At 35.3% G+C, this 18,916-nt stretch overlaps 1 protein-coding gene across 2 annotated transcripts in view; it reads right to left on the bottom strand.

Annotated features, from left to right (window-relative positions):
• The window catches only part of LRRCC1 (leucine rich repeat and coiled-coil centrosomal protein 1), a 55,443-nt gene extending 38,110 nt beyond the window's left edge, over positions 1-17,333 (bottom strand). For both annotated transcript variants that reach the window (XM_036998138.2, XM_036998140.2), the window contains exons 1-6: positions 17,099-17,333; positions 14,491-14,696; positions 14,121-14,186; positions 9,874-10,041; positions 7,356-7,531; positions 7,048-7,254 (exon numbers count right to left, since the gene is read on the bottom strand). In XM_036998138.2, coding sequence (XP_036854033.2) covers positions 7,048-7,254; positions 7,356-7,531; positions 9,874-10,041; positions 14,121-14,186; positions 14,491-14,696; positions 17,099-17,187 — 912 coding nt within the window. In that variant the 5' untranslated portion in view covers positions 17,188-17,333. The remainder of the gene's footprint in view (positions 1-7,047; positions 7,255-7,355; positions 7,532-9,873; positions 10,042-14,120; positions 14,187-14,490; positions 14,697-17,098) is intronic.
• Positions 17,334-18,916: the final 1,583 nt, after the last annotated feature.

Raw genomic sequence — 18,916 nt, 5'->3', positions numbered from 1 at the left:
AACTCAACAGAAGAAAAGTGGAAATACAAACAAATAAAAAAGTCACCAGAAAACAAACAATAAAATGGTATACTAAATTAGACTTCATCAAAGACCTCAGTGGATTTTAATGGACTACCGACTTTCAAAAGGAATGATGGCCAGACTTAAAAAAACAAGACCCACCTATATATATTAACTCACATAAAATATAGGGATACACACAAGTTAAAAAGTAAATGGATGCCACAATGATCTATCATTTCACACCCAGTAGGATGACTTTAATCAAAACTATAAATAACAAGTTGGTGAGGATATGGAGAACCTGGTATCCTCATACACTGCTGGTAAGAATGTAAAATGCTTTGGAAATAGTCTGGTCATTCCTCAAAAGGTTAAACACAGAGATACCAAGTATCTTAGCAAGTGCCTTTTTCCACTACTAAATATATAACCAAGAGAAATGAAAACATATGTTCACATAAAAGCTTGTATGTTCATAGCTGCATCACTCATAATATAAAAAAATGGCAGCTATCCAAATATCCAAGCGTTCATGATGAATGGATAAATAAAATGTGATATAACCATACAATACAATATTATCAGACAATGAAAAGAAATGAAGTATTGATACATGCTACAAAATGGATGAAACCTGGAAATACTATGTTAAGTAAAAGAAGCTAGTCACCAAAGGCCATATACTACATGATTGTATTTATCTTAAATTTCTAGAATATGCAACACCATAGGCTAGAGATTGCCTAGGACTGGGGGGAAATGGTAGTTACTACTAATGGGTACAAACCATTGAAGTACATGGTAAGTGAATTACAGCTCAATAAAATTATTAAAAATAACTAGATTGATGGAATAAGATTTAGCATGTAAATTATAAGCACAAGAAGATTGGAATGGCTGTATTAATCTCAGATAAAAGACTTCCAAACAAAGAATATTCTAAGAGACAAAGAACGTTTTGTAATGATGAAAAGGGCCAGTTCATTAGGAAGACAAAGAAGTCACAAATGTGTATGTGCTTAGTAACAGAACTTCAACCTATAATAAGCATATGGTGAGAGAATTAATCTACAATCATAGTTAGAGATTTTAACACCTCATGGATAACTGATAGAAGTTGGTAACAAAAAAATTAAAAACAAAAATGGGTATCAGCAACCGATAGAACTAGATGAAAGAACTAGTGAAGACATGAATCATCTGAAAATACTATCAATCATCCTGACTTAACAACTGCAGAATATACATTCTATTCAAGGGCACAATGAACATCCATCAAGATAGACTTTATATGGGCTATAAAGTCTTGGTAAATTCAAAAAGACTAAAATTATCCAGAATATGTTCTTTGAGCAAAATGAAAGTAAACTAGTAATTACTAACAGTAGCATCTGTAAGAAACCACAACATATGAAAATTAAATAAGACACCTCTACATAACCTTGGATAAAGGGAGAAATTAGACAATATTTCTAACTAAATAAAAATGGTAACACATAAACATCTGTGAATATAGCTAAAGCAATGCTGGTAAGATTATTCATTTAAATTATTAAATTAGAAGATGGGTCTAAAACCACACTAATCTAAGCACTTAAATAAAAAAGCTAGAAAATGAAGAGTAAATTCAAAGAAGCAGATGGTAACAACAGGAATCGAAGTAGAAAGCAGAAAAGTAGAAAGAATTAACAAGGTTGATCTCTGCAAAAACCAACAAAACCCCTAAGCTGACCAAGACAAAAATAAAATAAAGAGAAGGCATAAATTACTATTACTATTACTAGTAATGAAAGAAAAATATCAAACAGATCCTACAGATTTTAGAAGGACAATATGGGAACATTAGCAACAATTTTATGATGACAAAATAGATGAAATGGACAAATTAATTAAAAAACAGAACTTACCTAAGCCAACACAAGATGAAACAGAAAATGAGTTACCTTATAATTATTAAAGAAATTTAATTCACTATTGAAAACATGCCACAGGCCAGATGATTTCATTGGTGAACTCTATCAAACATTTAAGGAAGAAATAATTCCAATTTTATGAGAACTATTCTAGAATTAGAGGAGGGGACAGTTCTCAACTCCTTTATGTTGGTAGCATAAACCTAGAATCAAAACTGAAGACTACATACAATGACAGTATAAACCAATATCCCTCATGAGCAGACATAAAAACCTTTATAAAATATTAGCAAATTAAATCCAGGAATATACAAAAGTGATATTGTATGATGATTAAATGAGGTTTATCCCAAGAATGCTGTTTTAATATTTGAAAATTAATTAATGTAATTCATGCTATTATGTGAATAAAGAAGAAAACCATATGATCATTTCAATAGACAAAGAAAAAACACTTCACCAAAGGAGGAAAAAAAAAAAATCAATACCATCACAGAACTCTGCAAATTGGTACAGAAGTTAATTCCTTAATTTGATAAAGGGCATTATGAAAAACATACAATTAACATCATACTTAATGGTGAAATATAGAATGCTCTTCTCTTAAGATCAGGAACAAGGTAAAAGTGCCCACTGTCACCATTTCTCTTCAGCATTGCACTGGAGATCCTAGCTGTTGCAACAAAGCAAAAAGGAATAACATAAAGATCATAGAAGAAGGAGGAAAACTGTCTCTATGTGATTGTTTATGCAGAAAATTATCAAGAACACACAAATCAAGCACTAGAACTAGTAAGTAAAACTAGCAAGGTCACAGGATACAAGCTATATACACAAAAATCAATTATATTTTTACATATAAGCAGCAATCAGCATGTAAAACTATAAAAAATGTTGTTTGTGACCATGTTATAAAATGCAAGGTATGTAAGAATAAATTTAATAATAGATGTGCCAAACTTGTATGCTGAAAACTGTGAGATCAATAAAAAGGATCTAAATAATAGATAAGTATGTTCACAGATTTAAGATTCAGTATTGTTAAGATCCCAATTTTAAAGAAATCAACAAGTGGATTCTAAAAGTTTACAGAGATACTAAGGCTCTAAAATACCCTAAATATTTCAAAAAAGAAGTTGGAAGAAATGTTACCACACTTGGTAAGTTTCTATAAAGAAACAAAAATCAAGACAGTATGGTTCTGGCATAGGATCAAAAAAATAGATCAAAGAAACCAAAAAGAAACCAGGGATAAACTCACAATTTATAAGTTCATGTGATTTTTTTCAACAAAGGCACCAAAATAATCTGGTGGAGGAAAGAAAAGCCTTTGCAATAACTGATGCTGGGATAACTGAATATCCAGAGAAGAATGAGCTTCAACCCCTACCTAACACCATATGCACAGACCTACAGACAGAAAGTAAAATCAAAAAGCTTTTTACAGAATAAATCAGGAGAATATCTTTGTGACTTGGGGATATCCAAGTTTTAAAAATCACAGAAACCAATAACCATAAAAGATAAAAATGCTGAACTGGACTTCATCAAAATTAGAATTGTTGCTCATCAAGACTATTTAAGGAACAGAATATGCAATCCATAGACTGGGAGAAAATACAACATATATTTGACAAAACATTAGTATCCAGGATATATAATGAATTACTATAACATAGTAATACACTAACAACACAATAAAAAAATGGGCAAAAATTCTGAAGACACTTCACAAAAGATATACTTAAAAAAATTATATATATATATCTATCTTTTATATATATATATCTTTTATAAAAGATATATATGTACTTAGTACATGTAAAACTCCTCAACACCATTACTCATTAATGAAATGCAAATTAAAATCACAAGAAATACTAGTATATACTCACTAGAATTCTAGGCTAAAATAAAATCAATGCCAACACCAAATATTGATGAGGATGTGGAAAAACTGCAACAGTCATTCATGCATTGATGGTGGGAGTAAAATGGGACAACCACTTTGGGAACGTTTTGGCGGTTGCTCTTATTAACTAAACATACACCTACCCTAGGGTACAGAAATTCTACTTCTACCTATTCACTGAATAGGAATTAAGTTAACAAAAAGACTTACACAGTAATAGTCATAGCAGCTTTATTCATAAACCTGGAAATAACCCAGTGGTACATCAATAGACTAAATGAAAAATATACACTGGTATATTCATATGATGGAATACTACAAAGCAATAAAAACTACTGATATACATACATGGATTGATTTCAAGAAGGTTAAGCTGAGTGAAAGGCTTTACACAACAGAGTACTACTGTATGACTCCATATATATTAGGTTGTAGAAGAAGTACTAAATAATCTAGGGTAAAAAAGGAGAAAAGGGATTGAATGGGGCATGACAGGGTGGAAGAGGACTGCCTGGGGAAGAGGCATGAGGAATCATTCTAGGATGATGGTATGTTTACCTTCATATGAGTTTGGGTAACAGGTACAGGTATTGTCAATTCAAGAAAAACAAACATAAATTAATATTTTACATCAAAAGAGAACACTGTAAGAAAATATTCTATAGTTAATGACATACATGCTTACATATTTAGGGGTAAGTATACTGATTGATGCTTGTGATTTACTTTGATATGTGTCACAAAATAGTTTGGTAAGTGAATGTGTGGATATGTGAAGTAGGTACAGTAAAACGATGAAAGATTCTGGTGGGTATATTGCTACTCACTACCCAACTATCTGGTTGCTATAGTTGGTGGGTGTATCGCTATTCACTAAGAAATTCTTTTAAATTTTCTGTAAGTTTGAAGATGTTCATAATAAAATGGTGGGGAAAAACTAAATCTTAAAGACAAAACAGCCTTTCACAGAGAGAATTCTCAAAGTCAGTGTAATAAATGTTAAGTCCCACAGTTAAGAAAAAAAGAAATGTCACACAGTATAGCATATTTTCAGTAACTTTATGATTTCTTGTAAGTTGGTATTTTGAACTAAAATTAAGTGTATACATCAACTGAAATTAACATTGCATATTTAACCTTTACACAAAGTGAGTTAGCAAACAAGTCATTCTCCTAAACATTTTAATATGCAAAGCAATGAATCATCTTCCCCTCCTTGCCCTCCCCACTCCCGAAAGCTAGACTCTTATTCTTGGTTAGAAAGTAGGAGAAGTTATCATAACTGAGTAAGAATAATGAAAACAGAAAGAATACCAGACTGGATATCAGATTTGGGTTTAAGCTCAACTCTGTGTTACTAATAAAGGACTCTAAACTCCTGAGTTTCTTCTCTATGTAACAAGAACAATGATTTATCAATCCCTATCTATTTGATTGGTTGCTGTGGAAGTGAGGATCAAGTAATAGAAGCTGAAAAGTCCACTTTAAGATAAATCTGAGTTCTGACATTGGTAGAAGAGTCAGCCATTAGAAAAGATGGAAGATAAAACCTGAGGAAATGGGAGGATTCTAAAAGCTCAGTGATGTTATCAGGGATGTCAGAGAACATATACAGGCCAGCATTCTTGTCCTATTTCTATTACTATCTACCTCTGGGGCCCTATCTGAGATCTCTAGGGATTCTAGCATACAGCATCTTTATAGTCTTACTCACTCATTCATCTAAGATAGACCTCTTGGCAAGAGGTAAACAATGTTCAGTATTATTAAAATACTAGTTCAGTATTATTAAAAACTGAACCATAATCATTCTATTAGAATTTTCCACCCCCACCCCCACCCCATTTTGAGAATAAAACATTTCAATATTAAACTGAATTACGGATATCTAGTCAAACTGATATTTGACACCCTCCCTGGCCTATACCACAATCTTTCTACCATACATCCAGGTAGGGAATAAAGTAATAACCCATTTTATTTTGGGAGGTGTGGTCAAGAAAACAAGTGTCACTGTAGCAGAGCAAGAATAGCAGTAAATTCTAGGAATTGTAGTTCATCCACATAGCTCAAAGACTCTGAAAACCAGGGTACCAATAGCAAGGTAAAAAAGGATTAACAGCTCAGGGAAGCAGGGATTAATTTGGGGAGGGTCTGCTGAAAACAGATTGAGGCAGGAACTATGTAAATGAACTTGCCCATCAGCTGTAAGTTCTAGAAGTGGTTTCGACCATTTAACAACTAAGGAGATAGTAAAGAGCAAAATTAACTCACATATCCTGTATGTTAATAATCACTGGGTTCAAAGAGTTGTTTACTTAAAAGTTGAAATAAAAGGTGGGTGGGTAGAAACAATGTGAAACAGCAGAACAAAGGGAGGAAATTTGAAGGACAGTAAAGAAACGAGAGAAAAAAAGTTATCTTTCCTTTTCTACCATCACTACTCTAATAGAATCCAATTTCTGTGAAAAAAAAAATACATAACACTCATGTGTTAAATATACAGTTGACCCTTGAAAATGGGTTTGAACAGTGCAGGTCCACTTATATTATTTATATTCCAACAAATACACAGTATCTGTAATTGGATATAAGGTAGATTCCACAGGAGATATGGTTGAAAGAAATGGAAAAGGAAAACGTTGTACATAGAGGTCCCAAAGGGAAACCGCTCTCAGCCTTGGTGTTGGCAGCACCACACTCTAATCAAATGAGCTAACAAGCCACTATTTGAACCAGAAAGGCTGGGATCTGACAGCAGCTGGGGCAAAGGTCTGGCAACTCAAAGGAAGGAAGCAGGAAACCTTTGCCCTTTTGAAGGGTACCCCCAGCAGCCTGGGCTTTATTACCTGCAGGCTTCTATCAACCTTGGCAGGGACCAGTAGGGCAGCTAATTCATCTTCTGTTAATTCTATTATCTTTTGGACCCTACAACCCTCTCATTTCTTTTCTACATTTCTACTCTTTGTTGCATCCAAAGTTAACCAAACCATTTTTTATGGAGTAGGCTATTGACTGTCAAGTTTTTGGGGAGTCACAAGTTACATGTGGATTTTTTACTGTAAGGCAGGGTCAGTGCCCCTAACCACCACTATTCAAGGATCAACTCTGAACTGTTTCTGGTTGATCAGCTTGAATGCAATTTTTATTTTACATTTTCTTAACTACCTTTTCTTCAACACACACATTGCTTAGAAAAATAGGAAAAATACTTACTTCATTGAGCTGTAAAATCTGATCATCTAACTTATTAAGTTTCATCTCATTTTGAAAAACATTTTCATGAGTAACCTTCTCTGGCTCAGAAGATGGACAGACAGATATAAAGGATGTCAAATCAGCACATGCTGGTGTACTCGCACACTGATCCAAGGGGGCTAGTTCATTGACAGGAGGTGTCAGCAGTGGCAGACTATCAATGATCTATGACACAGAAACAAACCAAAATCTTTTCAATCTACATTTATTTATTAAATAAAATTTGAAGGTATCTTTTACATTAGAAAAAGAAAACAATACTATACCTCATCTTCACTTATATTAAGGGGAGAATCAGAAGAAACTAAATTATCCAGAAGACCTTCTAAGCACTGTAGACGTGATGAATTTATTTCTGACAAATTTACTGGTTCACCAAATATGTTCTTGCAATCTAGTATTGTCAGCTGTGGCAAAGTCTGGAGCATAATTGCTCTGTACCCTTTGAAACAAATCATTCAAAGTGAAATAAGCATTAAAAAAATGGTTAATTATTTATAGAATAAACTAAATATATCAGTTACCAGATATGTCACCTACATGATAAAATTAGTCCTGGAATGCAACTAATAAACTTGTATTTAAAGTTACTTAGTACTTCTCCAGTATGTCATCATTAAATACAAACATACAAATATGCATGAAACCAATAGCAATTAATTCTGAACAGGAAGCCAAACATGTTTTGTTTTTTTTAATAAAAAAATATTTTTTGAAGTATAGCTGACATTACATTACATGTCTTGTTTATTTGTAGTGTTATTAGTGTAAGTGTAAATCAGGATGACGTGGATAACAACCAGAGAGCCAGAATTTTGCTAGTGAGGCCCCAAGCAGTAAAATTAAACATCCCCATTTTTCCTCCTTAAATTACATATAACTAAGATTAAGAGAAGCAATCTATCAATTATTCAAGAATATGTTTATTTTCCTTAAGCACAATTAATTATGAGAAATCTGGAAACTTAACATTTAGTTGGTGTCCAGGCTAACAGAAACACTTTACTTTTGCTTAACTGTAATTTTTAAACCAAGTGTTTCTAATAAAGACCAATGACATGGTTGAAAGAACTCCAAAAGAAAGGAAGAAGTCTGGGAAATCAGTGTTAGAAATTCCAAGGGGAAAAAAGTAATTTCAGTAGTAAGTACCCCTTCAATTCTATGGGGAGGCAACTGTGTTGAAATATCTCATCCAGAAAAGGAAGTGAAAATCAAAGTTTCAAAATGTAGAAACTAGAGGTTCTTGAAACAAGACTGGTAGAAAGAACTCCAATTTGTGGGGAAAAGGATTTCCCCAGAAAAGTGAAATCTATCCTGATTTTTATGGGGACTCTGTTATTATAAGGCCTTAGGAAAGTAGCTGATCTCAAATCTGTTATATTCTTCTGTGAAATACAATTATCAAAACAGGTTTCCATTCTGGAAAAAGCCAACTCATGGTTGCTTATTAATGACAGAATGGAGCTTGTTGCCAGCTTCCCCAAGAAGATCTTTACAATGTACAGTTTACCCTTGAACAAAAATTGGTTTGAACTGTACAAGTCCACTTTACACAAATTTTTTTTAGTAAATATATTGGAAAGCTTTTTGGAGATATGTGACAACTTGAAAAAAACCTTTTCACTAGATTATCATAAAAATAGAACATATATTACCTATAACATACAAAACATGTATTAATAGACTGTTCAGTCCTATCAGTAAGGCGTCCAGTCAACAGCAGGATATTAGTTAAGTTTTGGGGGAGTCAAAGTTCTAAGTGAATTCCTGACTGTGCCAGGGGTTATTGGCCCTAACCCCCAAGTTGTTCAAGGGTCAACTGCATATTCATGTTCTAAATTTGTATCTTATTGTTTGGTTAAGCAATTTTGAGATAGGTGAGTTCCAGCAATGGCAGTCTGGTCTGCTTTACATTTGCTTACTTCAGTGATTCTGAATTAGATCAAACAGCATTTCAACAGCATTGTCTGTATATCATATTAAGGTTCTTTTTTTTCAAAAGTATATATTTTTTAACTTGAGCTATAGTTAATACACAGTATTATATTGTTCTCAAGTATACAACAGTGATTCAACAGTTACACATATTAAATCCTTATGCCAATTAGTATAGCTACTATCTGTCAATGCAAAAAGATGTTACAGAACCACTGACTATATTCTCCACGCTGCATTTCCATAAAATCATTTATTAATAATTTAACATATTCACATAGTATAAAATTCAAAAGGTACTCAACAGTTTTCCTAACATTTCCTGATTCCCAGCTATCCTTTCCATCCTTTCTACATTTCCTGATTCGTAGCTACCTAATATTGGAGTTAACCATTATCATCAGATCTTTGTGTATCCTTCTAGATACTGTGTATATACACTCAGCAAACACACAAACATGGTAGCCTATTATACACAATGTTTTGTAATGTGCTTGCTTTTTTCTCCCCTAACAATATACTTTGGAGATAATTGCCTATCAGTAGCTAAAGAGATTCTGTATTTTTTTTATGGCTGCATTACATCATAGTGTAGAATATATCATAATGACTTATTTTGAGGCATTCACTTATCAAATGTAAAACTGTCTAAATCTGTTCACCCTGTGTTCTTCATTTGAAGCAATTTATGTTTGTCTTAATAATTTATTTCCTATTACATTTTTCTAAATACTTAGTAAAAAGTTGCAAAGCTTAAGACAAAAGTTTTGTCATAAACACCAGTTGCAGGAAATAAAGGAGCTTTGAATATTAACTGTTACAAAAACTATTAAATTAATGGTTCCATACCTGGTAAATGACAGACAGGATTATCCTCTCCATTTTTCTCCAAAGTAAGATGAGTCAAGAAGTGCAATCCTACCACACATCGAAGTAAGTGATGGATACCATCTATGCAATTACTATGTAGATCAATATATCTAAGTTTATGTTTAATTCCATGAAGGGGTATCAAGCCTGTAATAGAAAAGAAATTCTTCTAATGCCACAGGAATAATTTTTCCAACAGCTAATTAAAAATAATTTTTATATAGGTTATATTTTGAGAGGCAAAGCAGCATTAATAACTCCCTAGGAATAGCCACATCTAATGAATAGGGTACCAGTTTAGGTCAATTGCTGTTTTGAAGAAACACATGTTTGGCATCTCTCTGAGGCCCTTAGCCCAGAGGTTCCTGGTCTCTGGTTACAATACTATACCTCATCTTCACTTATATTAAGGGGAGAATCAGAAGAAACTAAATTATCCAGAAGACCTTCTAAGCACTGTAGACGTGATGAATTTATTTCTGACAAATTTACTGGTTCACCTTCAAAGAAGCAAATGGACCTCCCCAGGCAAATCCATGTGTATATATGCCTGTACTTACATGAAAACAAGCATAAAGCATTTTTTTTAGGCTCTCAATCAACACATTACTTTTGATTAGCAGACATAAGCAAATCACTGGAGTATACTTCAATTTTGTTGGTTTGAGCATAGAACACAAAGAGACCCCATATGATTTAGTTCTCTGTTAACAGTTCTTGCACATCAGGAACCAGATTTGTAGCAGAGGCTACTAGTGCTTGGTGCCACATCTCGTGACCAGCTTGTGACTTCAGCTGTAGCAGTGGTGGATGGGGCCATTATACACTTCCAGGGTGCCCTCCTCAAGCACTTGTTAGTTCTCTTTTCTTGCCTCAGAGTGTCCTTCAAAATGGAGCTTGCTGAGCAAAGGTGCAGCCTGGAAGCGTGAGTGAGGGAGTTAACACCTCGAGGAGCTTCCCTCAGAGAGGAACTGTCAGCGGAAATGCCCTAGCCTCCCTTGTTTTGGATGGACCATTCTGGGATGCACTCTACACTGTTCCTCAGAAGGTCTTATTTTGCAATTTTGCTTGGTTTAGTACCTTCCACATATAAATTTAACTTTACTCTCCTTCAACCTACCCCCTCCCCCCATTTCTTCAACCTGACTAGAATACTCTTTCCTGAATGGTCTTTACCTAGCTAACTTCTACTCATCTTTCTTATAGGGTTGCCTCTTTTTTCTTCTGCACAGCCCTAATCCCTCACATCCTCAGAAAACCCTTCTCTGACCATTTGCTATGAGATCGGATTTTCTGTCATGCATTCTTATAAGTATTCAGCATTTCTTCTTAATTTACCATTACATTTCTCAGTCCTTGTTCTATGTTACTGGTTCTTCTTATACTTCAACTTCAGAGTGCCCTGGGCTCATTCCTGGTCCCACTTTTCTATCTATGGGCTCTTCAGAATCTCCTGGTTTCATAGGTATTAAATACCATCGATGTGCCAAATCTCCACCTCCAATCATGATGCCCCACCACAAAACTGCAGATAATATACATAAATACACACTTATGTCTAATAGGGTCCTTAAATTCAAGACAGAAACTTTAATTCTCATCCCCTCATCTCTAAACTCCTCTTCCCCCAATTTTTCTCACATCAGGAACCACCTGTCATCCACGTATGAAACAGAAAACTTGGTATCTTTAATTCTTTTCCTTCATTTCCACCTTAACCCATCAGCAAATCCTAGGTATTTTACCTGCAAAACATTATCTACTTACTCTTCTACACTATTTCTACCATAGTCCAAGTACCTATCATCTCTCATCTAGACCAAAGGAACAGCTTCCTAATTGACTGCCTGACTTCCACTCCTATCCTCCTAAAATCCATTCTTTACTCACTCAGCATCCAAAGTAATCCTTTAAAAACACACATTAAAAAGCCCTCCAATGGCTTTCTACTATACCTAGATTAATATGCAAACTCTTTACCCTGCTTATAAAGCTGTGTGTGATCTGGCCTTTGCCTACTTTCTCATCTCTTTTCTTAGCACATTAATCCCTCATTTGCTGTGTTCTAGCCACACTAGCCTCCTGTTCCTTTATCATGGCAAGCTTGATCACTCCTTAGTGTCTTTACATGCTCTTATCATATAAACTGCTGCTATATATTCACTAAAATGTTTCTGAACACATACATTATCATTCTAAGAATTATGTATTAGAACTTAACAGTGACCTATATTTTTCATATTCCTAATCAATATCTGATATGTCACTAAAATACACCCTTTATGTTTAGAGTTCAATGTGCTTTAACAAACATATGTAGGCATGTAGCCACTATTACGACTGAAATATAGAACATTTCCATCATTCCACTCAATGTGTTCCTATGTAATCTATCTTCTCTTCCCATCTTCAACCACTAGCAACTAAAAATCTGATTTCTGCCCCTGTAACGTTTCAGAATGTCATATAAATGGAATCATATAGTGTAGCCATGTCTGGCTCCTATCAACAAAAATATTTCTTTTTGACTTATCCATGCTGCTGCATGTATCAATGGTTCATTCCTTTTTATTGTCAAGTAGTATTCCATCATGTAAATGTATCACAATCTGTTTATTCATTTACCAGGTAATAGACATTAGGGTGGTTTCAAGTCTTTGGAGATTATGAATAATCATATAAACATGATTACATAAAAAGTTATATAATCATATTAACATTCACATACAGGTCTTTGAATAGACACGTTTCCATTTCTCTTAGATAAATATCTAGGAGTGGGATTTCATGATTATACAGTAAGTGAAAGTTTAACATTATTAAAAATATTTCAAACTATTTTCCAAAGTAGTACTATTTTGAATTCTACCAACAATATATGGTAGTTCAGGATGCTCCACAATCTCACCAGCATTTTGTATTTTAAGTTTTTAAAACTGTAGCTATTCTAGTAGGTATGAAATGGATCTCATTACAATTTTAATTTGCATTTCCTTTATTAGTAAGGATGTTAAGCTAAATTTTTTTTAAATGTGCTTATTTGCCATTTGCATATCCTTTGGGGAAGTATCTGCTCAAATATTTTGCTTATGTTTTGGTGGGTTGACATGACCTTATTTATTTTTCTTCCCCACTACGGTGTAAGCCCTGCAACAAGAACCTTACCTATGTGTTGTTGTTTTCTCATCACTATAGAACAGTGTTTGATACAGTGAATTTCAACAAATATTTGTTGAGTAAATGAACTATTTTCTCCAAGATTCTCATTTTTCAGATAAGGAAACTGTACCCAATGAGTAATAGACTTTGCTCAACATCAAAGAGAAGCAACAGAGCTAGGGTTAATATTTATCCAATACTTTAACATCTTTGGGGGGAAAAGTTTTAAGAAATTAAGTATTGTTGCTATTTCACTTTAAGAGTTAGGATTAGATCACTTTATTTTATTTTTTATATACTAAACATCTTGCATAGGGGAGGAAAACAAACAACTGAATAAGACTACTTCAAGTACTGATAAGGATTATGAAGATAATTAGAGGAATTTTGCTAGTTCTAAGAGACAATTCTAAGGCTAATAATGAAACTTTGTTCATTTGATCAGTGTATCACTTTAATCAATTAGAAAATAGATCATTTTAACCTTGTTAGACATGCTAAAGTTAGAAGAAAAAACTTACTTGATCCTCAATTTACAATAGCCTTTGGATTGCTCTATATACCTATATGGCTCAATATAGGAGCACTAGCCATATGTAGCTTTTACATTTAAATCAAGATTGAGTTAAAATTAGATAAAATTACAAATTCAGTTCCTCATTGTACTAGCCACATTTCAGGTGCTCCAAGGCCTTATCTGGCTATTGGTTGCCATACCAGATAGCACAGATACAGAATTATTTCATTATTGTAAAAATTCTATTGAAACTATTTCTCTCTTTGTAACAGTATACTGATACATTATCTATGATTAAAACACTGTTCTCTTCAAGTGGGTCCTTCCTATCCAAAGGATCACCCTGTTATTGATCACCCTAGTTTTTAATTCCTATTTTTTGTTCAGCTGCAACTTTAGCACCAACAGGAATTATGACTGAAGCACACTCTCTGGATGAGATTTTTGGTTAAAAGTTGGATCATTCAGTTTTTTAACATGTTAAGCTCAGTTTAACTCATTGTATGTGGCAAACATTAGCATTATAGAAAATGTAAGTATATCTACTTACCACTAAGATCATTTATGTGGTTATAAGATAAATTCAGTCTAGTCAGATTAATCAGTGCTTCAAGACCTAAAAAAGGTAAAATAAAGCCCTTTACAGGATTCAGATAATGAACTAGAGCAATATAGTATTACAATACTATTTCAGATGTTTTGAAGCAAATCTACAGTCTGATAAAAGTGAAATTAATTTTACTGGTATTTTGCAAAGTGCTTAAAAAAACAGATTTCTCTAGAGGAAAACATTTTATACAATGAATTTCAGGTTCACTATCCAAGAGTTTAAGAAAACATTTATTCCATGTGTTAGGGAAGAACAATGGACTTTAGTCATTTGCCTTGTGCAAAATATTACATGAAAATCACTTACAAACCTTCTACTTTTGTGATCAAATTGCAGGACAAATTTAAAGTACATAGCTTTGTCAGTGTGTTTAGCCCTTCAATTTGACTTATTTGATTAGATGACAGATCTAAATGTCGTAAATTCCAAACATGATCAATGGCTTCGATCTTCGAGATGTTATTGCAATGAAGATTAATGGCATGAAGGGTTGAATCTAAAGATAACTCTGATATGCTACAAAAGAAAATACATATTATCGAAAACAAGTAAAAATATATTTTAAAATCATGACCAAATAATTAAAATTAACGAAACATCATGCAGATAATAAATATGTGCTCTATTCATTCTACAATGTCATTCTTCCTATTTGTGGTAGTCTTGAAATGTCTTACAAGGTACAATGCTAATTTCCACTAACCAGTATTTTGGACTATTTACATAAACAAGAAACCCACTCAAGAGAGGCAAGTGACCCTGGGCATTTCTAGATTCTACATGCAAACAAAAAATCCTCAGCATATAGTGAAAGCAGTATTTAAAGGCCCTGGAATCATAATACCCCAGTTCAAATCTGCATTTTACCATTTTTCTGCTGTGTTAGTTGAGTAAATGAGTTAATCTAAGGTTCAGTTTCTTCATCTCATTTATTCCTCACAAGAACTCTAAGCAGTAGATACCATAAAAATACTGGTTTACAGACTTAGAATAACTTGTCCAAGTTCTTGTAGTTATTACATAATTGAACCAGTATAAATCCAGATCTGGCACGGGAGTTTACAATCTTACTCTTTTCACTGTCTGCAAGGGCTATTTAACTGAAATCACCTGTAGCTGATTTCAAAAGAAACCATTAGTTACTGCTATTTCTGGTAAAAAAAAAAAAAAAATCCATCCTCCCTTCTTGAAATTTGGAATGTTCCTCCCGTAATTGGAGCTAATTTCTTCATTCTCTTAATTACTGCTATTTATAACTGGAACCTCTCCTGAAGATAATAGGTCCAGGAACAGAAACTACAGTGCAAGTAGTCCAGAGGTGCTGGATGCAGGGATAGTCATGAACCCAGACTCATAATGTCATGGGCACCTGGTCTACATTTTATCTATAGCAGCTACTGTTCAGCTGTAGGAAACCCAACTCTGGAAGTGGGGAAATAAGTTTAACAATTAGGGAGTAAAGGGAAAATAAGGAATTATGGTTTGCTTCCAAATTAGCATTAAGAATCTCAAATTCAAAATTAAAATACAAAAACACTTTGGCATGCCACAAGGTCATTCAGCTCATTCCTTGGTCTTCAGACTGAAGCACACAATAACCCCTGGCCAGAAAAAGATAAAGCACTTCTAAATTTCAAATTACCAATTTCTAAATTTGACTGAAGTATTTCCCAATTATCTAGTTTCTGTCATTTACTGAGCTCTTTAGTGCCAGACCATATGCTATTAACATATGCTCTTTTAGTAACAGCCATTTATTTCCTGAAACATTTCACTTCCTGGAAATTAATATTGTGCAGGTAATGTGGTATAGTGGCAAAAGCAGACAGTGAAATTAGGAAGAAATGGGTTTGAATTAAAACTTAATCACTCACCAGCAGCATGAAGTTGGGAATGTAAGATCTGAGTTTCAGATTTCACTTGTAAAATTACTACCTTGGAAAAGTTGTGAGGATTAGTGATAACATGTATGACATGCACACATAGATGACATTCAGTAAATGGCAGCTATTATTAAATACAATGTAAATATTCCTTTGAAAAACATCTGGGGTTTTCTGGCAAATTTTTGATCAGAATCCAGAACAGGATGCTTTAATTATCAGCAGCAAGGTTCGCAGAGGGGAGGCCACGCTTCAAAGGAACAGCATGTGCAAATGCAGAGAAACCTATTAGGAAATTTCCTGTATATCAGCATGGCTAACTTAAAGAGTGTAACTGGAGATACATGGTTAAGAGCTAAGACTGTAAAAGGTAGCAAGGACCGATCAGTAACGCAGAGCGTAGTGTACCATGCATGAATTTGGGTTGCATGAAAGAGGGAAACAGTGAACTAAGTATGTAATACTTTCAAAAAGCATTATGAATATATTTATCATAGTGCTCTGCAAAGGAGAAATCATAATGAGGGTGAAGAGAATTGAGACGAAACCAATGAACTGCAGTAAACACTCGCTCCACGACTGCTTTTTGTCAAGGTAAGGGGAGCAGAGAAGAGACAAGACAGAAGCCGAGAAGACCAATTCCATTTCAAAGGAATATTTACATTTGTATTTAATAATAGCTGCCATTTACTGAATGTCATCTATGTGTGCATGTTATACATGTTATCACCCGGCAAGCAAACAAATGGTAACTAAAGAAACGAGAACCAGCTAAGAAGGGTGGACAGTTAAGGCTAGTAGAGAACCAGATCATGGGGGCTGTTTCCGGGCTGCTCCGAAGTCCAAGAAAGGAATGCTCATTCAGTCCGACACCCCCGCAGAGCAGCTCCGGCGGGGCAGGGCGGACGCAAGCCCGTGAGCGTGTGTGCGGTCTCGGGAAAGCCGCGCCGCCCAGCTCCACCGAGGCCGCCCCGCGGCCCACGGCCCCCGCCCGGGGTGTGCGCCGACCGCTCCTGGCCGCGGAGCGCACCTTACCTCCGCAGGCCTTTGTCCATGAAGCACAGATCCCCGCAGCTGCTGTCGCCGTCCTTATTGTCGACTTCCGCCCGCACCGGCGTCTCCATGGCACCGGCGACGGGGAGCCGGGTGTGAACCGGCGCCAAGCGCGGGGTCCGTGGGCCCGGAACACGCCTCCCCAGTGCGCGGAAGTCGGCCCCGAGGGGGCGGGGCGAGGGGGCCTCCCGCCAACCGACAGCCGGGCACCTTCCCGCCCTGACGGAGCCGCCTAGCGGGAAGCCGGATCGGCTCCGGCAGGGGCTTCCTTCCGTTTTACTACCCCCACCGCGACTGATTTCTGAAGGCGACTTCACAGCGATTTTTCTTTACAAACATAGTCTTAGAACCTGTAAGATGTTCCTTCACTGGCCGCAGCACCCACTGTTGATTTGGCAAACACTGTGGTATACCTTACTTCCTCCAAGCACTTCCCATGCGGCCAGTGTAAGATGAAGCCCATTCCCGTTCCTGGAGGCGCTCACAGTTGAGTGGAGGAAGCAAAGTTCCGGCACATCAGGGTGAGTGTTAGGAATAGCACAGGAATTTTTGAGCCTATTGTGTAGAGGCGTGGGTAGTGCAGAAGATTTCTACAGCTCAGCAGAGTCGGGTTAGGTTAGGTCATGCGGAGTTCTGGGAGTGAATGGCATTCTTGGTAGGAAAACAATACGCGAAAAACTCAAAAGAACCCTCTTGGTTAGACTGCGGAGTCATGGAAATATTTAAAAACGGAGACAAAAGGTATATCTTCACAGAACCAGTCACTCTCCTGAACTAAAATCTTGGTGGTCTCTCAGTAACCCAAACAGAGACCTAATTTTCTAATCTAATATTGAAGGGATTTCCAGATTTAAACGTTCATTTAGTAACAGCCATTAAGCTATATCTATCATATTCCTAAACTTGTAGCTGTAATTTACTGTTTGCTATAACGACGTGCTTTGCCATTAAGCTCCTTCCAACAAGAGGTACAGATAGAAACTCTGCTGACCTCTTGATTCTGAGCCTGCTTGTGAGTCTTTGCAGAGAGAATTCTTTGGTGTTCTAAAGCTAGTCCCAAGACAACGTGCATTCTTCTCCCTCTTGGAAGACCGCCGAAGTTGCCATTTGAGAAAGCCAGGCTGTTCTACTTGAGGGTGAGACTAAATGGAGCAGAAACAAGTCACCCCAGCTAAGGACACACACATGCACCCACGGCCCCGAAGTGCTCAGCTGAACCCAGCCCAAACTACCACATATCAAAAACAAGAGCTAAATAAAGGGTTTTGTTTTAAGCCAATAAATTCTGGAGGAGATTGTGTTAAATACAATTAGATGACTCATAATGGTCATTATTACTGTAACTGAATATCAGTTAAAATAGATTTTCATGGGGAAAAGTTTTATGGTCTTAAGACAAATAACAAGAAATATTTTATAGTGATATTAAGTGTACTGGATCTTTCCTCCAAAATTATAAGCATTGTAATTAAATTAATTAACCAAAATATTGATTATATTAGTGGAGTTCAAAAATTCTAGGCTGTATCTGAGTCGCCTCAGCACTTAAGAATTGATTTTGTCTTTTTAAAATGATAGTTTGATAATTCACATTTCCATTGTTTGTTTTTTTCTTGAATCACAAATGCTTAAAACCAGCACTTCTGCTTCTAATTCTTTGTTTGCAAACAAAATTTGTTAAATTAGCTTCTATAGATCTCAGTTCTAAAAATCAAAGAGCCTATCAATATTCTAAATAATCTATAATCAACACTTTTCATTTACTACACACTGTAGTTTTATTTTATATTTTTGACTGCA

Source organism: Manis javanica, chromosome 2, assembly GCF_040802235.1.
Source record: "Manis javanica isolate MJ-LG chromosome 2, MJ_LKY, whole genome shotgun sequence".
NCBI classification, from domain to species: Eukaryota; Metazoa; Chordata; class Mammalia; order Pholidota; family Manidae; genus Manis; species Manis javanica.
The sequence above is the reverse complement of the archived record's forward strand: the minus strand, read 5'-3'. Positions and strand labels throughout refer to the sequence as shown.